The 25,949-nt window shown below is 43.4% G+C and overlaps 1 protein-coding gene across 1 annotated transcript; it reads right to left on the bottom strand.

Moving 5' to 3' along the window:
- Positions 1–763: 763 nt before the first annotated feature.
- On the bottom strand, positions 764–25,566 carry LOC309568267 (uncharacterized protein; the record flags this gene model as incomplete). Its single annotated transcript, XM_082273936.1, has 5 exons — positions 25,375–25,566; positions 25,159–25,256; positions 24,842–25,069; positions 24,656–24,712; positions 764–889 (listed from the first exon to the last, which is right to left on the bottom strand). Exons 1-5 carry the CDS (start codon positions 25,457–25,459, stop codon positions 764–766), a joined length of 594 nt encoding a protein of 197 aa, XP_082130062.1. The 5' UTR covers positions 25,460–25,566.
- Between the last annotated feature and the right edge of the window lie 383 nt (positions 25,567–25,949).

Genomic DNA, 25,949 nt, shown 5'->3' with positions numbered 1-25,949 from the left:
CTTGTTACCCGTGGCAACCAGTTGAGCATCTTCTTGGGAATTTTTATTAATATCAGGTTGCTAGGGGCAACAACTCCGCCATGTTCCTCATTCTGGTCCATCCATTTCAGCAATGGAAGCAAAGGCAGCGTGCTTATGGAAGGTCGTAGAAGGATGTAGGTGTTGCCTATGGCAACCAATCTAACATCCACTTGGAGGTTATAGGTAAAATCTGGTTGCTGGGGGAAACAACTTCACTCGAGCCCTTATCTTTCAGCAGGGGAAGAGGTTTGGTTGATGGAAGCTGGTGGAAAGGTCAAACTGTTGCTCACGGCAACCTGTCAGGTGTCTTCATGTGATATTAAAATCTGAAAAAAGGTTTGGTAATGTTCCCAAAATGGCCCTGCCGTAATACCAAAATAATAATGAGATAATCCTAAATGGTGTAATGTACCACCCCCGGAGACCGTTGAACAAAAATTATAATGGAAAAAAGAAGGTAGGGTGAAAGACAAGGTGTCTGTCAACCCAACGGAGAACAACTAAGGTCACCCAGGAGGCAATGAGTATGAATAATATAACAAAATGAATTTATTAGGCACGTATGCCTGAAAAAATCACCGTGATACATATGACAATGTGTGGCACAGCAAAAACATAAAAACAGTATAAAAACAACAACCACATTCACCGAATCGCCATGGACTTGATAAGCTGTAGTAGACAAGTGTATAACAATACATGTGGGCCTGATCTAACTCTAATAGCTGAAACACCTGGGTGATCACTGTTCAATGATGCTACCTAAGGTGGCTGGATAAATCTGAATTCCAAAAAGAAGCCAATCAAAAATGATGTAGTCAAATAGGGCAATAGTGGTTCCACTATGAGGAGACTTTGGAGATGGTTCCTAATGAAAGTCAAGATGAGATATCATGATACCCGCATGCCGTTGTGAAAAAGTGAAAAAATAAACTCCAGGACACAGGGCAAGGGGTAGTAATGGGACCACAGTCCAAAGGAGGGCCTCTGATGGAGCAACTCAAGTAAATGCCGTGGAAATCAGAGACTCACCGCCAATAAGGGAATCAGAATGACAGTCTTGGGTTCCATAATATTGACCGATGGGTCATGGGTAAATGATGCAGTCATTCACAAAGTGCAACAGAAATCCTCCCGAGTGCTGTAGTGATTATCAGACTAATATGTTTAGGGCCGGATATCATGAATGTCCATACCTCCGTGTAGATCCAAGAATCTGCCGGCCGTAGCGTTCCTTATTCGGCTGATAATATACAGAGATGTATAGTAACGAAGTAGAACTACTTAAGTACTGTACTTAAGTACCGAAATGCGGTATCTGTACTTTCCTAAAGTAGAATTTTTTTTTCCTACTTTTACTTCACTACATTTTTCCGATGATTTCGATACTTCTACTCCGATATTTTTTTTTTGTGCTGCATCGTTACTCGTTACTTTTCTCTGCCTTTCCCTTTTTCTTTTTTGTTTGGTTTCCCTCCTTACTGCTCTCTCCTACTCTATCAATTATCCTCCCTATTCTGCCTTCCCCCCTCCCCTCCCCTATAGGAAGGCAAAGGTAAAGATACCCCCCTTTTTCATGGGTACCTGGTCTCTGGCCATTTGGGTAGCGTTGTTCCGCTTCAGGCTGGGTCAGCGTGGAGTGCTCCCACATGCGCCTCTCGGCGCTCTGACATGTGTGGCGGCCTTCGGCCACTCCGCTCCTCCCCTCCTTGTCTCCATTCGCTGACGTCTCAGCGTTGGGAGGCGGCGATTCCGGCGGCCGCGCAGTAGAGGCACGTGCGCATGCGCTGTGCGATCGAGGCACTGGCTGCCATCTTGGTTAAGGGAAACATGGAGGGGTCTCTGATGTAACTTAAGGGGGGGCTTTGTGTGGGCGGTCTCTGATGTAAGGGGGCTCTGTGTGGGGGGTCTCTGATGTAAGGGGGCGCTGTGTGGGGGGTTTTCGATGTAAGGGGGCTCTGTGTGGGGGGTCTCTGGTGTAAGGGGGCTCTGTGTGGGGGTCTCTGATGTAAGTGGGCTCTGTGTGGGGGTCTCTGATGTAAGGGGTCTCTGATGTGTGGGGGTCTCTGATGTAAGGGGGCTTTGTGTGGGGGGTCTCTGATGTAAGGGGGACTCTGTGTGGGAGGGCTCTGATGTGGGGGGCTCTGATGTAAGGGGAGCTCTGTGTGGAGGGGCTCTGATGTAAGGGGGCTCTGTGTTGGGGTCTCTGATGTAAGGGGGGCTTTGTGTGAGGGGTCTCTAAAGTAAGGGGGCTTTGTGTGGGGATGGTCTCTGATGTAAGGGGGCTCTGTGTTGGGGTCTCTGATGTAAGGGGGGCTTTGTGTGGGGGGCTCTAAAGTAAGGGGGCTCTGTGGGGGTCTCTGATGTAAGGGGAGCTCTGTGTGGGGGGGTCTCTGATGTAAAGGGGGCACTGTATGGGGGTCTCTGATGTAAGGGGGCTCTGTGTGGGGGGGTCTTTGATGTAAGGGGGGCTCTGTGTGGGGGTCTCTGATGTAAAGGGGGCTCTTTGTGGGGGCTGGGGGGTCTCTGCTGTAAGGGTGCTCTGTGTGGGGGGTCTCTGATGTAAGTGGGGCCTCTGTGGGGGGTTTCTGTTGTAAGGGGGCTCCGTTGTGGGGTTTCTGTTGTAAGGGGGGCTCCGTTGGGGGGTCTCTGATGTAAGGGGGTCTCTAATGTAAGGGGGGCTAAGTTTGTAGTGATCATAAAAAAGAAAAGTCAAATGAAGTGCAAAAAAAGTGCAAGAAAAAATGTGCAGGGCGCTGGTGGGGGCGCCACAGGATCAGCTCGCACAGGACGCTTGAACACCTAAGGCCGGCCCTGGTTGGGAGGTTCTTTCCCATTAACAGCAGATATGAAATTATATTCATCTTGTTTTGTCACATATATATATTTGAAGATTCACAATATTTTGAACTTTTTATTGACTTAGATTTCATACACTCTTCCTTTATTTCATTATTGGAATATATTGTTGTATATCACATTGGTTTATATATGATTTTGCGCACCAATAAGCTGTGGAGAAAAAAAAAACAGGCAGGGAAGAGAAGGAGGGATGCTTTAAAAGGGGAAGGGAGGGACATACTTTATCTGTTTTTTGTTTACAAAAAGTTACAGCCTAAGGAATTGTGATTGTCCTTTAGGTTAATCATTTGAATAAATCATTTGAAATAATAAAAAACAATATGATGTTCAAACTTTTGACTTCTTTCTTTAATAACTACATAACAAAGTACTTCTACTTCTACTTTCAGTACTTGAGTAGAATTTTTTTTTCAAAACTACTGGTACTTTTTACTTTTAGTACTTAAGTAGCAATTTTTTTGAAAAAAACTACTTGAAATACTTAAGTAAAAAAAATGTTGAATACTTTAGTACTTCCACTTAAGTAACTTTTTCTGCGAGCACTTCCACTTCTACTTAAGTAACTTTTTGATCGAGCACTTGTACTTTTACTCAAGTATGGATTTCGAGTACTTTATACAAGTCTGATAATATACCAAAGCTTCACAAATTCAGTTTTACGGTTATTACTTGGTAAAGTTTGCTAAAAATGTTCTACTGTTGGCCATGGCTATTGCTATGGTAAGCTTAGAAAGATTTTTTTGTTAGTCATTCATCTTCCAGTGCTACAGTCTGGAGAAAAAAAAAAAGCCAGAGGGGTTTAACTGGTTTCTTCTTTAGAGGTAAAAGAACCTCCAATGGGATTGGAAACAATAAACCTACATAAAAATATACTTGGATCAGTCATGTCACTGATGGCAAGGTGAAGCTAGTAACGCATGGTACTTTACAGACTCATTAAGGCCCGTACACACGTACCGATCGTCGGCCGTAAATATTCGGCCGACGACCGATTGTATGCTTGTTAGTATGATGCTTTCGACAGCCGACAGCGCATTTTCGGCCGAACAGAATCTGTCGTGCAGGCATTAAAATTTTTGTTGGCCAACACCAGAACAGCCGATTGTTCGTCAGTCAGTACAGAATTCGGCTGACAAACAGCAGATTAGCAAGACTGGGCATGCTCAGAAAAGAAAAAAGACAAGGAAAGTTAACCATCACATGACATCACTTCTGCAGTCGGCTGTTGTTGGCCGACAAAATTTGTGTGCAGTCTTTTGCAGTTTTCAACAGACACGACAGCCCTGGACAAAAGACGGCCGATCGTTCGGCCGACGATCAGTACGTGTGTACGGGGCTTAAGTTGATAAAAGATATCACCAGTACCATTTGTCTTCTGTTATACTACATTATTTTTAAGCAATATGTATCTACTTGCTTTCTGTTCAAGCTAATGAGAAGAATCAAGTTTTATTCATTTTATAGTGAATTTTGTTTTTACAAAATGCCTTTATTCTTGCATCATATTTGTCACAAGGAAGACGCTTTTAGCTCTTTCCATCTACCATTTTGTCATGCAGAGGTGTGATAAGTTTGTGATGCTACAGTTGAACTACTGTGCTTTAATACCTGTGCACTGTAGATGCCTGCGGGTTTACTTTTATCTTCCGTTTACCTTTGGCCATAGGTGGGCTTGTCTGTCTTCATTAACTTTTCCATTCTGTTTTTCTCTACTAAGCCTTCTATGAAATGTAAACCCCTCAAGCTTTGAAATCTTTGACAGGAGGTTCCAACATGTTGGATAATCTCTGTGAATGAGCAAATTTGATTTTCATGGAAACTTAATTTGATTAACATGCTAGTACCCCACCACAGATATCTACAATGTTGCTCCTTTTTCTCTTCTGCCAGATTTTTGTTGCTGGGAGGAATTGGGAAATTTTATGATCTGTTGGCGTAGTGCCTACTTTAAGCATATTGGTACAGCAGGGCATTTGATGCCTACTATTTTGTATTCTTCAATCTTAATTCTCATTCTGTTAGGTGTGTTAGTGCTATTTAGATGACCCCTTTGTTCACTTTTTATGGACATGCAATAGGATTGTTTTTATTTTAACCTTATTTTTATTTATTTTTTTGCGTTTTTAGATTTTTAGGCTATATTGTTAGTGTTATCTGTATGCACCGGGGGTCTAAGAGTAACGTAATTTCGATTCTCTGTATGTATGTATTGTACATATGGAAGAATTGACAAATAAAGTCGATTTGATTTGATTAAAATAAGTTGCAGTGTTTTATATCTTGCAATGCACAGAAACAGTAGGGCTTCTTATGAACGTGTCTGAAGCAAAAATAAGTCAAATATTCCTTTTATTCTTCTGTTAGGGCTTGTGCACACTGCAGCCCGAAGAAGATACTTCTACGGGCTTTTAAGCTTTTTGGAGCGCTAATTTTTTCTGCCTGGAAGCTCCCCTCTGTTAGCCAATGTGTCCATGCACACTATGGCTTTTTCAGGCGTTTACAGGTATATACTCTTACAATCCAAAAAAAAAAAAAAAAAAACAACCCCACACAAATAAAGGAATAAACCGAGTGGAGCGTTTGTGGGGAAAAAAACACTTATGCTCAATAAAAAAGTGCAAAAGAACACAAAGAAGCACAATCTTCTTTAAGCTGAAATAAAATCTCAAATGCCTGTAAAAGCAGCTTTTTTTTTTTGTTTGTTTTGCCCCTTAGGCTTCATGCACACTGGGCTTTAAAAAAACTCCAGTTGCCTTGGCAGAAACAAATGCTTGTATAGCTATATAGTTTGGACGAGTTTAGGAGAGTTTTGCGTTTTTTTTTTTTTTTTCCGGCCAGTAAGCTTTGTTTAGGAATGCAAACCAGAACGGTGTTTTTCCTGCCTCTAAACGTTGAGCTCAAAATATGCCTGTAGTTTTCCTAATGTGCATGGACACATAGGATAACATTGGGCTGCTTCTACAGGCAGAATACACTCCTCGCCGCGATTCTGCCCACGATCCTGAATCAAGGCAATTCGTGGGATGCCCGTGCAATACCAGTCCCTTCCAATGGCACCCCAAACACTGCGCGATATTGTCACCCGACGTATCTTGGTAAAAATCGAATTTTGTTTATGCGATTTTACCGCGTTTCATCGCGTGACAATCGCAGCAAAATCACCTTGTGTTTGGGGTGCCATTGGTAGAGATGGAAATCACGATTTTGCCCCGATCCAGAACGCCAAAATGTGAACGGAACCTAAGGATTTGAAAGAATTAACAATATCAGTTAATGGATACAGTACTTTTTTTTTTTTTTCTACACTTTAATATGGATTGTATTGCACTGTCACACAGAAGCTTTAGGAAAAAACACCTGCAGTCTGAAGCTGGCCATAGACATATATATATATATTTTTTTTTTTTTCTGGTTCAGCCAGAGGGCTGATTGAGGAAAAAAGTGAATGAATTCCCCCCATTCACACAAGCAAGGTGGATGGTGGAATCCTCCTAGCTGTGCTGTTGTATTCTGCTGGTGGGGACTCCTCCACGGTCAGAATACAATGATCAGCACTGAAGCCGCTAATTAAAAATTAGTTTTAAATTAAAAGAAAAAAGTCGAATGGCGCTATACATTTTTTTCCAGAAAATTGGATTTTTTACCGAACGTAAAATCCATTTCCCTGATGTTCATTGATGGACACAGCTCCTGATCTATTGGACCATCGGGGTATACTGCCCCGTACAGGAGGAAGACACTAGATAGAAAAATAATTTGACTACACCTATGGGTATTCCCAGGAGGTATACTCCCTCTCTCTGCTACAGGTACTCATTTTGTTATAAGCAGTGTCAGAAGTAATACAACTCCATAGAGGGGTGGGTGCTGTCCGTCAATGAACATGAGAGAAATGGATTTTACAGCAAGTCAAAAATCCCATTTTCTCTTTCATTCATTGACCAACACAGCTCCTGATCTTCTTCACCATTGGGACGTCCCAAAGCAGTGTCAATGATGATTGGTGGGAACAGCAAGAAAAAATTTCCAAGCCTAAACTGTAGCCAACCAGGTAACAGGAGCTCAACCAAAACAACTGGAGAACACCTGGAAAACATTAGACCCCAAAAGAGGGAACAAGCCCCCTAAACAGCAGCCTGCAAAACCTTGCGGCCAAAAGAGGCATCCGCAGATGCCAACACATCCACTTTATACAATTGTGTGGAAGTGTGCACCGACGACCAAGTAGCTGCCTTGCGACAAAACGCCAAAAAAGCACTGAGCGCCCACATAGAGTGCGCTTTCACAGGGTAAGGAGGAACCTCAACCTTAATCAAATAGGCCTGAGTCACTGTCTATCTGATCCAGCTAGAAATGGTCGCAGATGAAGTGGATAGTCCTTTTCAAGGCCCATCCCTAAGCAATAGGCTACAACAAAATTGCATGTGCATGAGGGACCCAGGAGGGATCCGTGGGCCCAGGCAAGACAAAGAGCAAGAAGGGGGGCCTCCCCCCCCCACAGCCCATTGCCCAGTCGCTGGCTGCGTACCCCATCGCCAGGACAGCACCCTGCCTCAGCCCCAGGAGGTAGCCAAACCACAATACAACCCCAGTATAGGTGGAGGGGAGAAGAGGTAGATGACCCACAGGACCATCAGACTTAAGGGGGGCCTAATGGGAAGGAGGGGAACCAGGGGTCCGAACATACCAGGGAGGGGCCCCCATCCACCTCAAAACCCTCCAGGATAAGAGGGGGATAGCTACTCATTCTCACCATACCAGGAACCAGGCGGGCACCGCTCCAGACAGAACCTCCTCGCCATCAAAATGGGTGGGCTGTTGGCCAGGGGGAAAACTGCGACGCAGGCCGGAGACCCGATTGTATGCAACCTCACGAGGCGTTTAACTTGCAGGCCAGCCCCGTCCGGTTGGACTATGTCGTGGCCTAGCGCAGAGCTGAGGTCAGTGCGCGCTTGCTGGCCAGACTGGGGTGATCAAGCCCGTCGCCCAGTCCGGCAGTTGATTGTAGATCTCAAAAGTAAAAAAAAAATTAAAAAAGAAAAAAAATTACCAGGACCAGAGATCCCAGCAAGGAACGAGGTCCTTACTTCTGACTAGGCAGAAAAAAAAAAAAAAAAACCTATCGCAGAGAGGGGGAGTATATCTTCTGGGACTGCCCATAGACTTAGTCAAGTTCTTTTTCTGCTTCGTTTCCTACTCTTGTAGGGGGCAATATAAACCAATGGTCAAGAAAATAAAGAGCTGTGTCCGTCAATGAACAAAAGAGAAATGCCACTTTTGAAGCAAATGTACGATAATGTGATCATTGGCACACAGCTTGTGAGAGCCAAATCAGGACAGGTTGTGCGAAAATATCCGATGGGACAAGCACGGAAATTTCTCGGCCGATTTTCATTTAACCAGTACAGTTTTTGTCCGGAAAAAATCTATTACAGATACAATACATCACTTCTGAATTTTCATTCTGTCGCACAAGAATTTTCATAACTTTAGTAACCTTTTTTATTTTCAATATGGAAACTAGCATGCAAAAAAAAAACAAACGGATCATTTGTCCGATAATTTCATCAGGTGTCCGAGGCTTTAGTCTGAAAAAAGTAAAACCTAGTGTAGCCACCGCATCAACTGACTGGTAAGCTACAATATATTTTTGTTTTTTGGTTTAGACCAACTTTAAAATTGGGACATTAATGTTACCATTAAGGTAAAATAAATCCTGATATAATAGCAAAGCTGAAAATACCTTTTTTTCATATGATTTTCTGATCCTGTGCATTAGGCTTAAGAATGTTTTCTGCAAGTAAAAAGGATCTTGCCAGAAATGCAGTGCAAAACAAAGGAACCTTACTTTTTTTATTGTGTAAATTACTAGTACCTTCAATTACTTTATGGAGATAAACAAAGGCAGACATGTTTAAAACCCAGTCTGTATGACAGCGAAGTCTGCCCCCATAGATACAATAGAGAAATGCCTATCGACAAGAAGGGTCAGGAAAAGCCTAAAAAAAGAAAATGAATGCAGACACCACAGTGAAGGGTTGGTAAGCTGCAGTCTGTTTGTTTTTTTGGGGGGTTTAGATACCCTTTTTAAAGGGGTATTTCTGTGCTTTTCCATATCGGGTAAGGCTGTCTATTCACAATTCATGTGCATCTGATTGGACTCGGTCATTGTTCCACCTCACTCAATTTTAGATTGACTTTTGTTGTGCCGAGGGTGCAAACATGGCCATCTACAGCTTGAATACTGGTAGTTTCAGCTGGAATCAACTGAAATTTGAGGTTTGTCTTGCTTAATTTGGTGCTGTGTAGGACAAATGCAGACTTCTGAGTTGTTCTCTATTTACTATGTGTGGCTGATGTGCCTGCCCAAGATGGTTTCAGTGGGGTTGATTTACTAAAGGCAAAAAGACTTTGCACTCTGCAAGTGCAGTTGCTCCAGAGCTTGGTAAATTGTTTGTTATTTGTAAAGTGATGCTTTACCTAATCACATGCAAAGAAAAAGAAAATACAGCATTTTGATTGCATATGGTTGGATGAAGGAAGTCAGCAGAGTGCCCATTCATTTTACTAATCTCTGGACAACTGCACTTGCAAAATTGCAGTCCATTTGCCTTTAGTAAATCAACGCCACTGAAATCATCTTGGGCAGGCACATCAGCCACACATAGTAAATAGAGAACAACTTGGAAGTCTGCATTTGTGTGTTATTTGGGTTGATTTCCTTAAGGTTTTCTAAGTCACAGTATTTAGTTAACTAGAAATGTAATCTTTTGTCAGTTTTTTTTTTTTTAATTGGGATTGATTTTGCTTCTCCTTAAAAGCAATTTTCACATTTCACTTTTCATTCTTTATATGTTTCTTTCTTCTAGGTGCTGCTCACATTTCTGCCTCTTTACTATGTTTTTTTAACTGACTGCTTTTATATTTGACAGCTTTTTTTTTTTTTTTCAAGAAAATATATTATTTATTAAGTATAAACGGTACACTGTGTAAATAACATGAACAGTAGACATAACCAGTTACACAACCAGTGGTAAGAATAGTGCAAAAATATGAAACATAGAACAGCAGTAAGAAAAGGAGAACGTCATGTATAAAACATCGTACTCAGGTGTAGAGTACATCATAGAAAACAAGCCTGAACAGGTGCATAGGGGAGCTATAAAAAGGAGCATACCATTATCATCACCCAGGAGTAGTAGAACTATGCGCACAGAACTGTATAACACATACCTCGGTATGTCAACCAGAACCCACCTAGAGTACCAAACAAAAAAAGAGGGGGAAGAAAAGTGGCAGATAACTTAGGGGGAAAAGAGAGGGGGGGGGGGAAGACATAGACAGAAAGAAAAAAGAAGGGGGGGGGAGAAAAGAGGAAGGAAGGGACAAGGTAAAAAGAAAAACAGAAGAAATGGATGGTAGGACACTGCATATGAAGTGTCCTTGACTGATCCGAATTCGAATCGTTCTGAAAAGTTGGAATTTGCTAGAAAATGAATAAACAAAACAAATTTTAACAGATTTCAACAAAATTAATTACAATTCCATTTGGAGATTTGGATACATCCAAATCTAGGAATAACCAAAAATTTGTCGGAATTTGTATTCGCACCGAAACGAATTTCACGTGTCTAACACTTAATGGCTACCCGCTAACAGCTGGGCTCCCAGCCAATGCAAATGGCCGCCGATGGCAGGGCCCACTCTCCAGGCATGGATCCTCTACATATGTGTGCCATAACACCACCTCGCTGATAGCTGGGGACTCAATGACAACTCGGGACTTCATGGAAGACTTCTGGATACCAAAGGAAGCTCCTGACATCCCGCACAGCTGCCCAGCACCAGACCTGCCCACCAATACTTCCAATAGGTAGGAAAACTTCATACAAAAATGGTCCTATAAGTGAGGAGGACAAAAAAGGAACGCAACCATTGGCTTATCCTGAACATTTATGGGGGTGGGGTCTTATGGGTGAGGAACGAGGGCGGGGCTACCCAAAAGTATGCTGCCATGGACATCTGTCAGGAAAGCACATTATGGCCACTAGATGGAACTGACCATTATAGGAAATCCCAATTCACCATGACTGGGGGAATGCAGGTCACATTTCATCAACACATTTATAACAACCAGATCTGTAAGTGTTTGTGAAATCTTCCCACACAAAATGTACTCAGCCAATGAAAGGTAAGGACTCCATTTTTATTTTTCTCCTGCTATTAATGGCCAACACGGGACAACACTTCATCCATGTCTTTGGTGATCTCTGATCTCCTTATGAAGTGTTTCTTACATGATGAAGATCAGCCATGGAGTATATCTAAAGTGTATATCAGGGTGTGCTTCTTCCCCACATGTCCACCAACATTCATATAGAAGACATTTCCCACACTCAAGGCACTAATACACCTCCAGGGTTGTGTGGGACCCCTGATGTACAGGAAGACAGGACTTCAGTGAGGAACAATTCCCTCACTTGGGACATTAAAGTGGCTTCTCCCCTGTGTGAGATCTCTGATGTGTGGAAAGATGGCCCTTCTGTGAAAAACATTTCTCGCACTCAGGACAGGAATACGGCTTCTCACCCGTGTGAGATCTCTGATGTGTTGAAAGATGGCCCTTCTGTGAAAAACATTTCCCGCACTCAGGACAGGAATACGGCTTCTCACCTGTGTGCGATCTCTGATGTGTGGAAAGATCGGACTTCTGTGGAAAACATTTTCCGCACTCAGGACAGGAATACGGCTTCTCACCCGTGTGAAATCTCTGATGTGTGGAAAGATTGGACTTATCTGAAAAACATTTCCCGCACTCAGGACAGGAATACGGCTTCTCATCTGTGTGCAATCTCTGATGTATGGAAAGTTTGGACTTCTGTGAAAAACATTTCCCGCACTCAGGACAGGAATACGGCTTCTCACCTGTGTGCGATCTCTGATGTCTGGAAAGATTGGACTTATCTGAAAAACAATTCCCGCACTCAGAACAGGAATACGGCTTCTCACCAGTGTGAGACCTTTTATGCACATTAAGCTTGTGTTTAAAATGGAAACACTTCCCACACTCAGTACAGGAGAACCTCTTATCTGTTGTAAGGACAGCACCGTCCCTCACAGTCGGAAGTTCCTCAGGATAAGAAGAATATGATGGTCCAGCACTGTCCCTCACAGTCTGAGGTTCCTTAGGATAAGAAGAATACGATGGTCCAGCACTGTCCCTCACAGTCTGAGGTTCCTCAGGATAAGAGGAATACGATGGTCCAGCACTGTCCCTCACAGTCTGAGGTTCCTCAGGATAAGACGAATACGATGGTCCGGCACTGTCCCTCACAGTCTGAGGTTCCTCAGGATAAGAGGAATACGATGGTCCGGCACTGTCCCTCACAGTCTGAGGTTCCTCAGGATAAGAGGAATACGATGGTCCGGCACTGTCCCTCACAGTCTGAGGTTCCTCAGGATAAGAGGAATACGATGGTCCAGCACTGTCCCTCACAGTCTGAGGTTCCTCAGGATAAGAGGAATACGATGGTCCGGCACTGTCCCTCACAGTCTGAGGTTCCTCAGGATAAGAGGAATACGATGGTCCATCTACACTGTGTGGTGCCGGACGGACATTTGAGGTAGCCAGGTTTTCTCCTGGACTATACTGTGTGATGTCCTCATCTTCCACTTTACAGTCTGGAGACAAAGTGAGACAATCCTCTGAGGTTTTCCTCATCTCCCGTCCATGTACTAAAATAGAAATACAAAGATTATTACTAGACATCAGCAGGTTGGTTCCCCTAAACCAGGACTCCTCACCACATCAGGCAGCTTTGTCTATGAGGATCCTACAATTCCCCCCTCAAGGTAACTAGTAAATGGGTCCTCTGATCGCCTACCAGTTCATTTCTTTATTCATGGACCTTAGTCAGAGAGTGAGGAAACAACGAGAACTGTCTTTTATAGGAGTGACAGTGATGAGGGGATTATAGGACGAGTTTCCCCTCCCCCTCTATCACTCATTGCCATCTTCCCAACACAAGAAGTCCCGCACTTCCTTATTTACTCCATGATTTAGTCATGAATAACAGCGGGGCTGAGCCCCCCAAGAGGTCAGAAAGTGAGGATGGGGGGAGAACAACCAAAATGAAGACTGGACTGATCCTGAAGACCACCATCATTGGGTTACTGACTCCTCCCTCATTATCACTTTCTGTTTAAGATTGTAAAGTTGGAGGATGTTATCACATTATTATCAACATGTAAAAGTCTGTCCTCCAATCAGATCATCAGATATAAAGTTTGATATAAAATAAATAATAAATCGGTGCAATCATGTAGTGTAAAGAATGGTGTATAAATATTCACAGAAAGATTCACCCAATGGCAGCTTACATTCAGAAAGTTTCTTTCACTAAACACAAAAACAAATAAAAAATCTAATAAAATGCAGCAGCAAAAAAATGAAAATAAATTTCTTCCCCCAAATCTGTAGACAATAAGTAGGAAATAATTTACCTCCTCTCCTCCTTCCTCTTCCTCCACGGTATATATGGGGGGGGATATAAAATATGGGCGGAGCCGCTCGGCCATCCCAGGGAAGGGGTATCTGAGTGAAGGATCACATTGTGAAGCTTGTTTAGTCTGCACTGCTCAGGTCCCGGCTTTGTAATTCTATCATCTTGGATTTTAATGTTGAATAAAGATGATAGACGGAGAGCACTAGAGGGGGTGTTATTTTCTACCCCCCCACCCCCCCATATATACCGTGGAGGAAGAGGAAGGAGGAGAGGTGTGAGCGATATCCCTAGAGGGGGAAGGGATCTGTGGGACTCGCTGGTAACACAGGAGTCAGATGGTAAGGTGAATGGAAGTGACCACCAGCACCTTTCTCATCTGCAATTTCTGCACTCGCACTTTATCATTTATATTGGCACTGCATGGTGCAACCTGACTGATGACAAGTGTCACATGACACACATTTCTATCCTCTTATTGGACGATCACATTACTATTTATTCATTTCCTGACACTGTTTAATAGATTTCATATTTTTGAATTGTAAGTCTGATTGTTACACGGCGCGGTGATATCGCACAGATTGGATTATTATTTCCCACTTATTGTCTACAGATTTGGGGGAAGAAATCTTTTTTCATTTCATTTGATTTTTTCATCAGATATAAAATGTCCAGCTGGTAGGTAATGGGCGTAACAAAGAGAATCCATATTATGTGTATATACAGTATCTCACAAAAGTAAGTACACCCCTCACATTTTTGTAAATATTTTATTCTATCTTTTCATGTGACAACACTGAAGAAATGACACTTTGCTACAATGTAAAGTAGTGAGTGTACAGCTTGTATAACAGTGTAAATTTGCTGTCCCCTCAAAATAACTCAACACACAGCCATTAATGTCTAAACCGCTGGCAGCAAAAGTGAGTACACCCCTAAGTGACAATGTCCAAATTTGGGCCCAATTAGCCATTTTCCCTCCCCGGTGTCATGTGACTCGTTAGTGTTACAAGGTCTCAGGTGTGAATGGGGAGCAGGTGTGTTAAATTTGGTGTTATTGCTCTCGCTCTCTCATACTGATCACTGGAAGTTCAACATGGCACCTCATAACAAAGAACTCTCTGAGGATCTGAAAAAAAGAATTGTTGCTCTACATAAAGATGGCCTAGGCTATAAGAAGATTGCCAAGACCCAGAAACTGAGCTGCAGCACGGTGGCCAAGACCATACAGCGGTTTGTGAAGAAGGGTTTGTATTACTCGCGCCTAGGTGCCAATAAAAATGTTATCTGTGGGAAGCTGCAAAGTAATCAGGTGCACTAAATAATAGTGATCTAAGAATGTGTAAAAAAGAAAAAATACTGCGCTACCCTATTTAATCTGATTAACCAGCTCAATGTATGTGTTGATCACCGGTATAAATGTTAAATAAATATTTTATATTAAATATTCTTATTGGTGTTGTTAAAATTATATAGTGAATAAATATATATATATATATATATATATATATATATAGTGAGTGGAAAAAAGGATGAGTATGGATCACTCCAATAAACTCAAATACATAAAATGCAATGTGAACCCATACAAAATATGTGCAAACAACAATAGCTGGACCGCACGCCGTTTTCACCACTTCCGGGTACGGCGCAAACAGCGGAGAACCACCAGCGCCCTGTCATATTGTGCCGCGAGGCTATACAGGAGCTCAGTAGCGGTATACTACCTTACTAGCTGACCCCTAAACGGGTACCTCTTTTTTGCTGTGACCCTTCACCGTTTTTTCTTGCGAGTTTGCACAGTGTTTATATAGTATTTGGAGTTTTACCAGAGTGTTTTTTATGGACTTTTTACCAGTGTTTTTTATGGTTTTTTATGGATGTTTTAAACATGAAGAGTGTGTTTTATAATGTGTTCGAGTGAAAATAAAGGTCGTTACCTTTTTACACTATGAGGAGCATTTTCTTCTTTTTGTCTATCCCGAGTGTATATGGGCTCAACACGGAACCGGATCACCTGATATAAGGAGAAACACACAAGCGAATATAGATTCTTTTTGGCGTATGCCATAAGAATCCACTACATCTGGTAAGTGGGCTACCTTACCTTTGAGCACTGTAGGGTGAAACAGAGGGTCACAGGAGTCACCACTGATTGCATATTGCACGAAAAAGACTTTTATCAAGCACTACTGCACTTTAGTCACGTTATTTTCCTGGTGCCTCCATGGCAGCATACCAATGATAGAGCTCCGCCTCGACTCCTCCCTCAGGACTAGTGCATAGCATAAAAGACAAGAAGGTCCCTTCCCCCAGCATTCTCCTTTTTTTCCTCATACCTCTGGAACTGGTGAAGAGTTAGCAGTATGTCCCTACCTCTGCCTTACTTAGTTTGGCAGCTTCCGCTGGGTTCAGCCTCTCCCAGACGCAGTCCCTGCTCTTGGGTCGCTCATAGCACTAATAAGGCAGGGAACCCCTTCTGTGGATCTTTTGGGGTCAAAGCAGAGTTTCCTCATAGGAACGCAGTCTGCAGTTTCTGGAAAATTATGGATGAGTCGTTTCTGCAAAACAGCCGGGTCAGGTTTTTCCCTTTATTTTATCTGTTTCATTTATATGTTTCACTGGTTTCTTTAAGGCTACTGTATGTGTTATCAATGTCTTATTTTCCATTTCTCCTCTTTTTTCAGGTTACTGTCGCTAAATGATGTTATTAGTTAGGCATATTTTGTTATTTTTTTTTCTTCCTTATATTCTGGTAGTAATGCCTTTTTTTTTTTAGGGGTTTGTCCTTTTTCCCAAAAAGTTACCTCTTAAGCTGTATACACACTGTGCAACTTTTGTTGTCAGATTTCCTTTAGATTTGCCTTTTCTGTGTGGTGCAGGGGCCTGCCTGATTGCATGCAGGTTGGGGGTGTTTAGGTTTGGCCTCATGTTATATGGTTTTGGTAGGTCTGGAAAAAAAAAAAAAAAAATCTAAAGAAAATTGTATAGTGTGTTAGTCGCCGGCCATGTTTGTTGGGTGAAAGCAGTGCTCGCTTTCCCTAAAGCAATCAAAGTAAACTATGAGCAGCAGTTTTGTCCATTAGGCTCTCCCTTTCCCTAATTAAAGATATAAGGAGGCATCTTGCTGGGATCTGCCTCTTATGAGAAGACCTTCAAGTGCTCCTTTCCCTGCCCTTAGGTAAAGTAGATTTTTATTTAAAATATGTACAAGTATATCTGTGGGTATAGTTGTGCAGCTATGTGTGTATGTGTATGTATGTGTATGTGTGTATATATATATATATATATATATATATATATATATATATATATATATATATATATATATATATATATATATATATATATATATGTGTATATATGTATGTGTTTGTGTATATATGTATATGTATGTATGTGCGTGTATGTATGGGTATCTGTCTTGTATAGGTCTGACAGTTTTATTCCCTCTCTCTTTTCTTTTTCTTCATCCCTATTGTCTTTAAAAAAAAAAAAAAAAATGGGGATTTTTTTCTCTCTCTGTCTCTCTCTCTCTCTCTGTCTGTCTCTGTCTCTCTCTCCTGACCCTGCTGCTTGTAAGCCATCATGAGTCACTCATCTCATGCAAAAGATCCTCACACTTCTGATAGGTATGGGACCAACTTTACGTGAGTATTATAAAAAAAAAAAAAAAAAAAGAGAGCATGTGCCTTTGAGTGATGGGAATTTTCCCTCTCTCACCAGCCCTGCCCATTCCAAGAGATCGGAGAAATCTTCAAGATATCGAGATGACGAGAGTCCATATAGATCCCGATCCTCACAACATAGATCTGGAAGATCAAGATCAAGGAGGCGGGACTATTCCCCATTTCCCCCTCCTCATACTTCCAGGAAGAAATGCTGGGCTTGTGGCGCAAATCCCCTCCCGGATAAATTAGTCTGCAAGGACTGCTTGAGAAATTATGCGGCCAATCGGGAGCAGGAAAGCAAACAAGTAGTAGACTTGATCAAACAGACGGTTAAGGATTCAATTTCAGAGCTAGCATTGGCTCCGACCCAATCTGTTTCCGAATTTTCTGCTCATGTTCCAGATACCGAAAGGCCCGGTCCCTCTGCAACTATTACTCCTTTACATCCGGTAGAGCATCCAGCCAGGGAGTCAGACTCAGAGGGATCTTCAGATGAAGGGGATCCATCTGGGTTCCAGTATACCTTGGTTCAGCCCTTCATTCAGGCGGTCAAAGAAGCTATTTCCTGGGAGAGGTAGAAGATCCCACTCCTCACAAATCCAAATCCTATTTTCCATTCCTTAAAAGGAAACAGATCTATTTCCCTTTAATGGGAGAAATTAAGGAGGTCATTGATAATGAATGGCGGAAAACAGATAAGAAGTTTTCGGTGGGATGTATGAACAAGCTATACCCTTTGGCTGAACAGGATATGCATTCCTTAGCCTCTATGCCAGTTGTAGATGCAGCAGTGGTCCGCCTGGCATAGGAACGTTACATTACCTATGGAGGACTCTACTTCCTTCAAGGATCCTTTAGACAGAAGGATTGACTCGGACCTACGAAAATCTTATCTGGCAGCAGCTGCAGCTTGCAGACCAGAAATTGCCCTCACCTCGGTTTTCACCGCTTTTAGGTCTTGGACAGGAAGATTCCATTTGATGGGAAAAATTTGTTTGGAGAACAACTAAATACAGCCATCTCGAGAGTATCGGGCGGAAAATCGGGCATGCTTCCACAAGACAGAAGGGCTCGCAAGTCAAGGCCATTTACAGCAAGATTCTGTCCATCTAATGTGCGGGATTACAGACAGCCAAAACAGGCCAGAGAGGGCAGGAAACCCTGGAGAGGCACTCAAGCTTCCTTCCTAAATTCCAGAAAAAATAAAGTCCTTACCGCTCCCCAAGAGGCGCCAAAACCTTTTTGACGCCAACTTAGCCTTGTCCCTCCCAGTGGGGGCCAGGCTAAAACAATTTTTTCCAATCTGGGCAAGCCGCTGCCAGGATCCTTGGGTTCTATCGACTATTCGTTGGGGCCATTTTTGGAGTTTTTGGGGTCATCCTCCTCAAGATTCGTTCCAACAGACAACGTGGCCGACCTCCCATCAAAAGGCACAAGCACTATCTCATTTCCTGTCATCTCTCCAGCTTCAGAAAGCAGCAGTTCCTGTTCCCTCGGAAGAGCGCTTCAAGGGATTCTATTCTACCCTTTTTCTGGTCCCAAAGAAAACAGGAGGTTGGAGACCTGTTATAGACCTAAAGAAGCTAAATCGACACATTCTTTTCAAAGTTCAAAATTAAGTCCCTGCAAACGATTATCCATGCCATCCAGTCAGGGGACTGGATGATCTCTATAGATCTGCAGGATGCGTATTTGCATGTCCCAATTCTCCCCTCTTTCCAAAAATACCTGAGAGTTGCAGTGGGACAATTGCACCTCCAATTCCAAGCCCTTCCCTTCGGCTTGTCCACCTTTCCGTGAGTTTTCACAAAGATACTGATCTCATCCTTGGCTCCACTTCGAGAAAGAGGTCTAAGAGTCTACCACTATTTAGACGATATCTTGCTTCTGGCCTCCAACCCAAACCAGCTCATAGTTCACAAGGAAATGTTAATGCAGGAATTAACGGAAATGGGATGGTTGATAAACCTACAGAAGAGCCAGTTAATGCCTACTCAAGAGATGATTTATCTGGGTGCCTTATTCAACACGAAACAAAGTTCAGTTTTGTTGCCTCCTCAGAAGAGGGAAGCCATTATTCAGAAAATGATCCGAGTTCGGCGGTGTTCTTTCCTGACAGCATCTCAATGCATGAGTCTAATAGGCACTATGTCGGCCTGCATTCCCTTTAGTCCCCTGGTCTCATTGACATCTGAAGCATTTCCAAGTAGCCTTTCTGGCACAGTGGAAGAGACTACATCTTTCCCAAAAGATCAGTCTGTCAGCGTCAACAATTAGAAGCCTACACTGGTGGACAGATGCAACAAATCTTTCCAAATCGCATCACCTCGGCTCTTCCTCATGGATCACAATTACGTCCGATGCCAGCGGACAGGGCTGGGGAGCCCATTGCGTGGAGACAAGGGTACAGGGAAGGTGGCCTTTCCCTACCAACGGGATTGTGTCGAATATCCTAGAAATCAGAGCGGCTTTTCAAGCATTGTTAACCTTGACTTCCATCATCAAGGGTCAGAGAGTGTTACTGCGTCTGGACAACAGAGCAGCAGTGTCTTATCTTCAGAGACAAAAGGGGGCACACACAGCAGATCCCTTCTCAGGGAAGTGGAACCAATACTCTTATGGGCAGAGAAGAATCTCCTCGGCCTGAAAGCTGTGTATCTTCCAGGCACTTTGAATATGGAAGCAGATATGCTGTCCAGGAACTTCACGGACAGCAACGAGTGGTCTCTACACCCCCACATCTTCCAGCAGATAGTCAAACTCTGGGACTATCCTCAGGTAGATTTGTTTGCCTCTCCGAGCAACAACAAGTTGACCCGTTTCTTCTCCCGCTTTCCTCACCCATCGGCCGAAGCAGTGGACGCTCTGGTATGCCCATGGGTTTTCAAGACGGCTTATGCCTTTCCACCTCGCCCACTGATTGCGAGTTTTCTCTCAAGACTTCTGAAGGAAGAAGTCCAAGTCTTGGCAATACTACCCTATTGGCCGAAGAGACCATGGTTCCCTCTAGCCATGTATCTCAGCCTGGAACCGCCAACGAGAATCCCCTCCTTTCCTCACCTGTTATCCCAAGGCAGGATGTTTCACCCGAATCCCCACGAGCTGGACCTTCGGGTTTGGAAGCTGAAAGGCGGAGGTTTAAAAACCTAGGATGCTCCGCAGAGGTCATCGCTACCCTTCTAGGAGCGAGAAAGCCTTCCACAAACACAGTATACAATAAAATCTGGAACAAGTTTCAAACCTTTGCTTCTGGAAAAAGGTTCAACCCGATCTCTCCTTCTACGATTGACGTCCTCAGTTTTTTACAGACGGGTCTAGATATGGGTCTTAGTCTGAGCTCCCTAAAGGTTCAGGTAGCAGCAATATCGGCCGCATCCAATAGAAGATGGGCAGAAGACCCCTTAGTAGTGACCTTTCTGAGAGGAGTATTAAAAATCCGCCCTCCGGCCAGGCGCTCCTTTCCAAAATGGGATCTTTCATTCGTTTTGGAGGTCCTCTCAGATCAGCCGTTTGCCCCAGTAGAGCAAATTTCACTTTGGAATCTTACATTAAAAACGGTCTTCCTCTTAGCCATAACATCTGGAAAGAGAATTTCAGAACTCCACTCACTAGGAATTGGTGAGGAACACATTTCCTTTTTCCCGGATAGGGTGGAACTCCGTCCGATTCATGGCTTTGTCCCCAAAGTGGTGTCATCAGCTTTCCTAAGAGAACCCTGGGCATTGCCAGTTTTTACTGATATGGATTCCGATACTTGCCACGAATTAGACATTGAGTGCTGAAGGCACTGAAAGCCTACTTGCTGAAAGCCTACTTGGCTGCCACCGAATCTTTTAGGATATCGGAAAGACTATTCATCATCCCTCACGGGAAAAATAGAGGGAAAGATGCCACTAGCAGAACTCTAGCCTCCTGGATAGTGAAGCTAATCAAAAAAACGTACATTTCCAAGAAGTTGGTGCCTCCAGAACAGGTGAAAGCTCATTCCACCGAGGGCTGTAGCAGCATCTTGGGCAGCTAGGGCCAATGTCTCCTTGGAGACGGTATGCAGGGCAGCATCCTGGTCTTCTTGCCATACTTTCATCAGGCATTACAGAATTGATCCAGGATCCCTTACAACTGTAAACTTTGGAAGGAAGGCACTAAGCTTGGCCATGTCCTCTGTCTGAATAAAATTTATTTTTTGTGTGTGTATTATCCCACCCGTGTCAGCTATTTATTTATCATTGGTATGCTGCCATGGAGGCACCAGGAAAGCGGGAAATTGTATTATACTTACCGTAATTTCCCTTTCCTGGTGCCAATCCATGGCAGCATACGCTCCCACCCTCGGTATTCTAAATTACAGGAGAATGCTGGGGGAAGGGACCTTCTTGTCTTTTATGCTATGCACTAGTCCTGAGGGAGGAGTCGAGGCGGAGCTCTATCATTGGTATGCTGCCATGGATTGGCACCAGGAAAGGGAAATTACGGTAAGTATGATACAATTTCCCGCTTTATGGACTGTCACTATTTATTATAAATTGCATCTGATATTTTGCTACAATTGTATAATATTGTTGTTTGCACATATTTTGTATGGGTTCACATTGCATTTTATGTATTTGAGTTTATTGGAGTGATCCATACTCATCTTTTTTTCCACTCACTATATATATATATATATATATATATATATATATATATATATATATTTATTCACTATATAATTTTAACAACACCAATAAGAATATTTAATATAAAATATTTATTTAATATTTATACCAGTGATCAACACATACATTGAGCTGGTTAATCAGATTAAATAGGGTAGCGCAGTATTTTTTCTTTTTTACACATACAGCGGTTTAACAGGAGAGATTCCACTCAGAACAGGCCTCGCCATGGTTGATCAAAGAAGTTGAGTGCACTTGCTCAGCGTCATATCCAGAGGTTGTCTTTGGGAAATAGACGTATGACTGCTGCCAGCATTGCTGCAGAGGTTGAAGGGGTGGGGGGTCAGTCTGTCAGTGCTCAGACCATACGCCGCACACTGCATCAAATTGGTCTGCATGGCTGTCATCCCAGAAGGAAGCCTCTTCTAAAGATGATGCACAAGAAAGCCAAGCAGTTTGCTGAAGACAAGCAGACCAAGGACATGGATTACTGGAACCATGTCCTGTGGTCTCATGAGACCAAGATAAACTTATTTGGTTCAGATGGTGTGAAGCGTGTGTGGCGGCAACCAGGTGAGGAGTATAAAGACAAGTGTGTCTTCCTACAGTCAAGCATGGTGGTGGGAGTGTCATAGTCTGGGGCTGCATGAGTGCTGCCGGCACTGGGGATCTACAGTTCATTGAGGCAACCATGAATGCCAACATGTACTGTGACATACTGAAGCAGAGCATGATCCCCTCCCTTCGGAGACTGGGCTGCAGGGCAGTATTCCAACATGATAACGACCCCAAACACACTTCCAAGACGACCGCTGCCTTGCTAAAGAAGCTGAGGGTAAAGGTGATGGACTGGCCAAGAATGTCTCCAGACCTAAACCCTATTGAGCATCTGTGGGACATCCTCAAACGGAAGGTGGAGGAGCACAAGGTCTCTAACATCCACCGGCTCTGTGATGTCATCATGGAGGAGTGGAAGAGGACTCCAGTGACAACCTGTAAAGCTCTGGTGAACTCCATACCCAAGAGGGTTAAGGCAGTGCTGGAAAATAATGGTGGCCACACAAAATATTGACACTTTGGGCCCAATTTGGACATTGTCACTTAGGGGTGTACTCACTTTTGTTGCCAGCGGTTTAGACATTATTGGCTGTGTGTTGAGTTATTTTGAGTGGACATCAAATTTACACTGTTATACAAGCTGTACACTCACTACTTTACATTGTAGCAAAGTGTCATTTCTTCAGTGTTGTCACATGAAAAGATATAATAAAATATTTACAGAAATGTGAGGGGTGTACTCACTTTTGTGAGATACTGTAGCAGTGGGTAGAGGGGAGAGAGCAAAAGTCTGTAATTTACAACATAGAGCAGGCATCACTAAATGGCGGCCCGCGGTCCAGGTCCGGCCCCAATCACTCTCCCACCCGGACAGCAGCGGTCGTTCCATTTAAGAGCCTGTTCTTTTCTCAGCCGTCACTCTTTTCATCTTTGCAGAGCCGACAGTGGGAGGCGGGATAGTTCTGGAGGGAGGGCGGAAGCTGACTGAGGTAAACAAGCCTGCGATTGGTTGCTAAGATAAAGGGCGGTCCAAGCAACCAATCAGCTTGCAGCTTCCGTCCTCCATTCAGAGCTACTGTGCCTCCTGTCTGTGTAAGGTAGGGAAAATGTCATGTGGCATAGGAAAGAGGCACTGAGTAGTGAGGTCGTAGTAGGAGGAAGCAGGGAATGTGGCAGAACAAGCTGGAGTGTGTAAATATGTCACTATTCACAGTATAAGAAAAACGAGTGGGGAGCGTTGTAGGAGCAGTGACCACTGTGAAGGAGGAAGTAAGCAGTGATCACTGCTGCTGATTGATGGGAGAACGCTGTCTAAAGCCTACATCTGGTGTCTGCTATGTCTGCTGTGTGTGGTTGAAGGCTGCAGGAGGCATTGAAAAGGATCAGAATGCTAATTGTCAGCTTGCTATAGTGCTTTTTTTTATCTTATCTCAATCTTAAATGCAGCCATTGTTTGCTGCCCCTTATTTTATGTTAAGGGGCACACTGATGGGCACAGCAATATGTGTCCATCAGCATGCCAGTTAACATAAAATGTACCTATCAGAGTGCCCCTTAACATAAAATAAGGGGCATGCTGATGGGCACATATGTTAAGGGGGTATTCTGACGGGACACCTGATGTAACGTGGCATTGTGATGGGGACACCTGATGTAACGTGGCATTGTGATGGGGATACCTGATGTAAAGGAGCACTCCAATTGACAAACCTGATTTGATGGGGACAAATGACGTAAGGGGGCTCTCTGATGATGGCACCTAATGTAAGTGGGCACTCTGATGGGAATACCTGATATAAGGGGGTACCCGCACAGTGGCAACTGTTTTTATGGGGGGATCCAATGTAAGGAATCACTCTGGTAGGGGCACTTGATGTAAGGGGGGACATGATTGGGGACATTTACAGAGTATTACCAGAGTGTGTGTAGAAAACAATAAGAAAAGCGCCAAAAAAGGAAAGTAGAAGCGTACAATCTCATGGCACAGACTAGAGATTCGGACCTCGGCCAGAAGAAAATTTTAGTGACTGGACCTCCTTGAATTTTAATACAATACCTCTGACATAGAGTATATAGTGCCGGGGTCAGGAGTATGTAATGTACAGCCTAGAGTATATAGTGCCGGGGTCAGGAGTATGTAATGTACAACATAGAGCATATAGTGCCGGGGTCAGGAGTGTGTAATGTACAATATAAATTATACAGTGTAAGGGTCAGGACTCATAATATTGGTATTCAGTAACCAGTGCTGGATTACATGTATTTATGTCATGTATGTATTTAGTGGTAATGACCCACCTGTGCTGATCTCTGTAGGCGTGTCCTCCTCTATAAATGTCCCCGTTATTCCATCCTCCTCCGTAGACTGCTGATCATCCCTCACAAACGTCTCTTCTTCTTCTGCTTTAACCTCAAATTCTATATCGATTGGATCTCCAATCTAAACCAAGAAAATGAGAGAGAATATCATCTGTAGGTTATAAGCTTTGATATTGTGATATTATGTAAAAAAAAAAAAAAAACACATCCTCTCCAGAAGTCCATGTTCTAGATGCTCCAATCCACCAACCTTGTAACATTGAGGGATGGTGTGACCTTCCTGTGAGGAATCCCAGGAATACAGATGGTGGGGACATCTCTCTGGTGGGTTTCTGTAGCTGGATGACTCCTCCATGGTGTCCTGGCACAGATCTATGTGTTCCCTTAGAAACTCTGACTCCTCCGTCACCTCATCCTCATCATCCTCCTCTTTTATCTCTTCTTTAACCTCAACTTTAGAATCTCTCAGGTTTCCACTCTGAATATATAATAAATATGACATCAATTGTAACAATGCAGATAATGTACAGATCCTAATGACACTATCAGTGATTGTTCCTCATCTACCTGATGATGGTGGGGGATGGTGTGACCTTCCTGTGTGGAATCCCGGGAATACAGAGGACGGGGACATCTCTCTGGTGGGTTCCCATTACTGGATCCATCTGTAGGAAACACACACACTGACTGAATACATTGTTTCTATGTGTTTTTTTCAGATGATGGGGGATCTAGGTGGAGCCTCCGTACTGCTCTCTCCTTTACAATAAAGTCTCCTCTTACCCGGTGATGTGAGGGGCGGCTGAATCTCCATCATGACTTCCTTATAGAGATCCTTGTGTCCTTCTAAATACTCCCACTCCTCCATGGAGAAATAGACATTGAAATCCTGACACCTTATAGGAACCTGACACACACAATGATACAGTCACCATCCAGACACATCCCTTGTCTGTTACTGGATAATGTCCCAGAATTCCCAGCACCGCTCACCTCCCCTGTCAGCAGATGGACCATCATGGTGGTCAGTTCCAGGATCTTCTGCCCTTTGTTCCTCTCAGGTATCGGAGAAGAAGGGGGAGGCACCATGGTGGGGATTTGGGTCCTGCTCCATCCCCCTGAGATTGGCTCTCCACTAGACTTCTTTACTACAACACAATCCTACAGATCAGGAGAAAGATAAACCGATATCAATCATCTGACATCATCTACATGTCTACAATAAGAACAAGGTCTATTGACCAGACTAGACAAGAGAGATGTCATGTGACCTCCCAGAACCCTTCCCACCTCTCCAGTCAGATCTGTGTTTTAATAATAGAGATAAGAGTGATGTCATGTGACCTCCCAGAATCCTC

The sequence above is a fragment of the Pelophylax lessonae genome (genome assembly GCF_965119305.1).
Source record: "Pelophylax lessonae genome assembly, chromosome: 12".
NCBI lineage: Eukaryota > Metazoa > Chordata > Amphibia > Anura > Ranidae > Pelophylax > Pelophylax lessonae.
The sequence above is the reverse complement of the archived record's forward strand: the minus strand, read 5'-3'. Positions and strand labels throughout refer to the sequence as shown.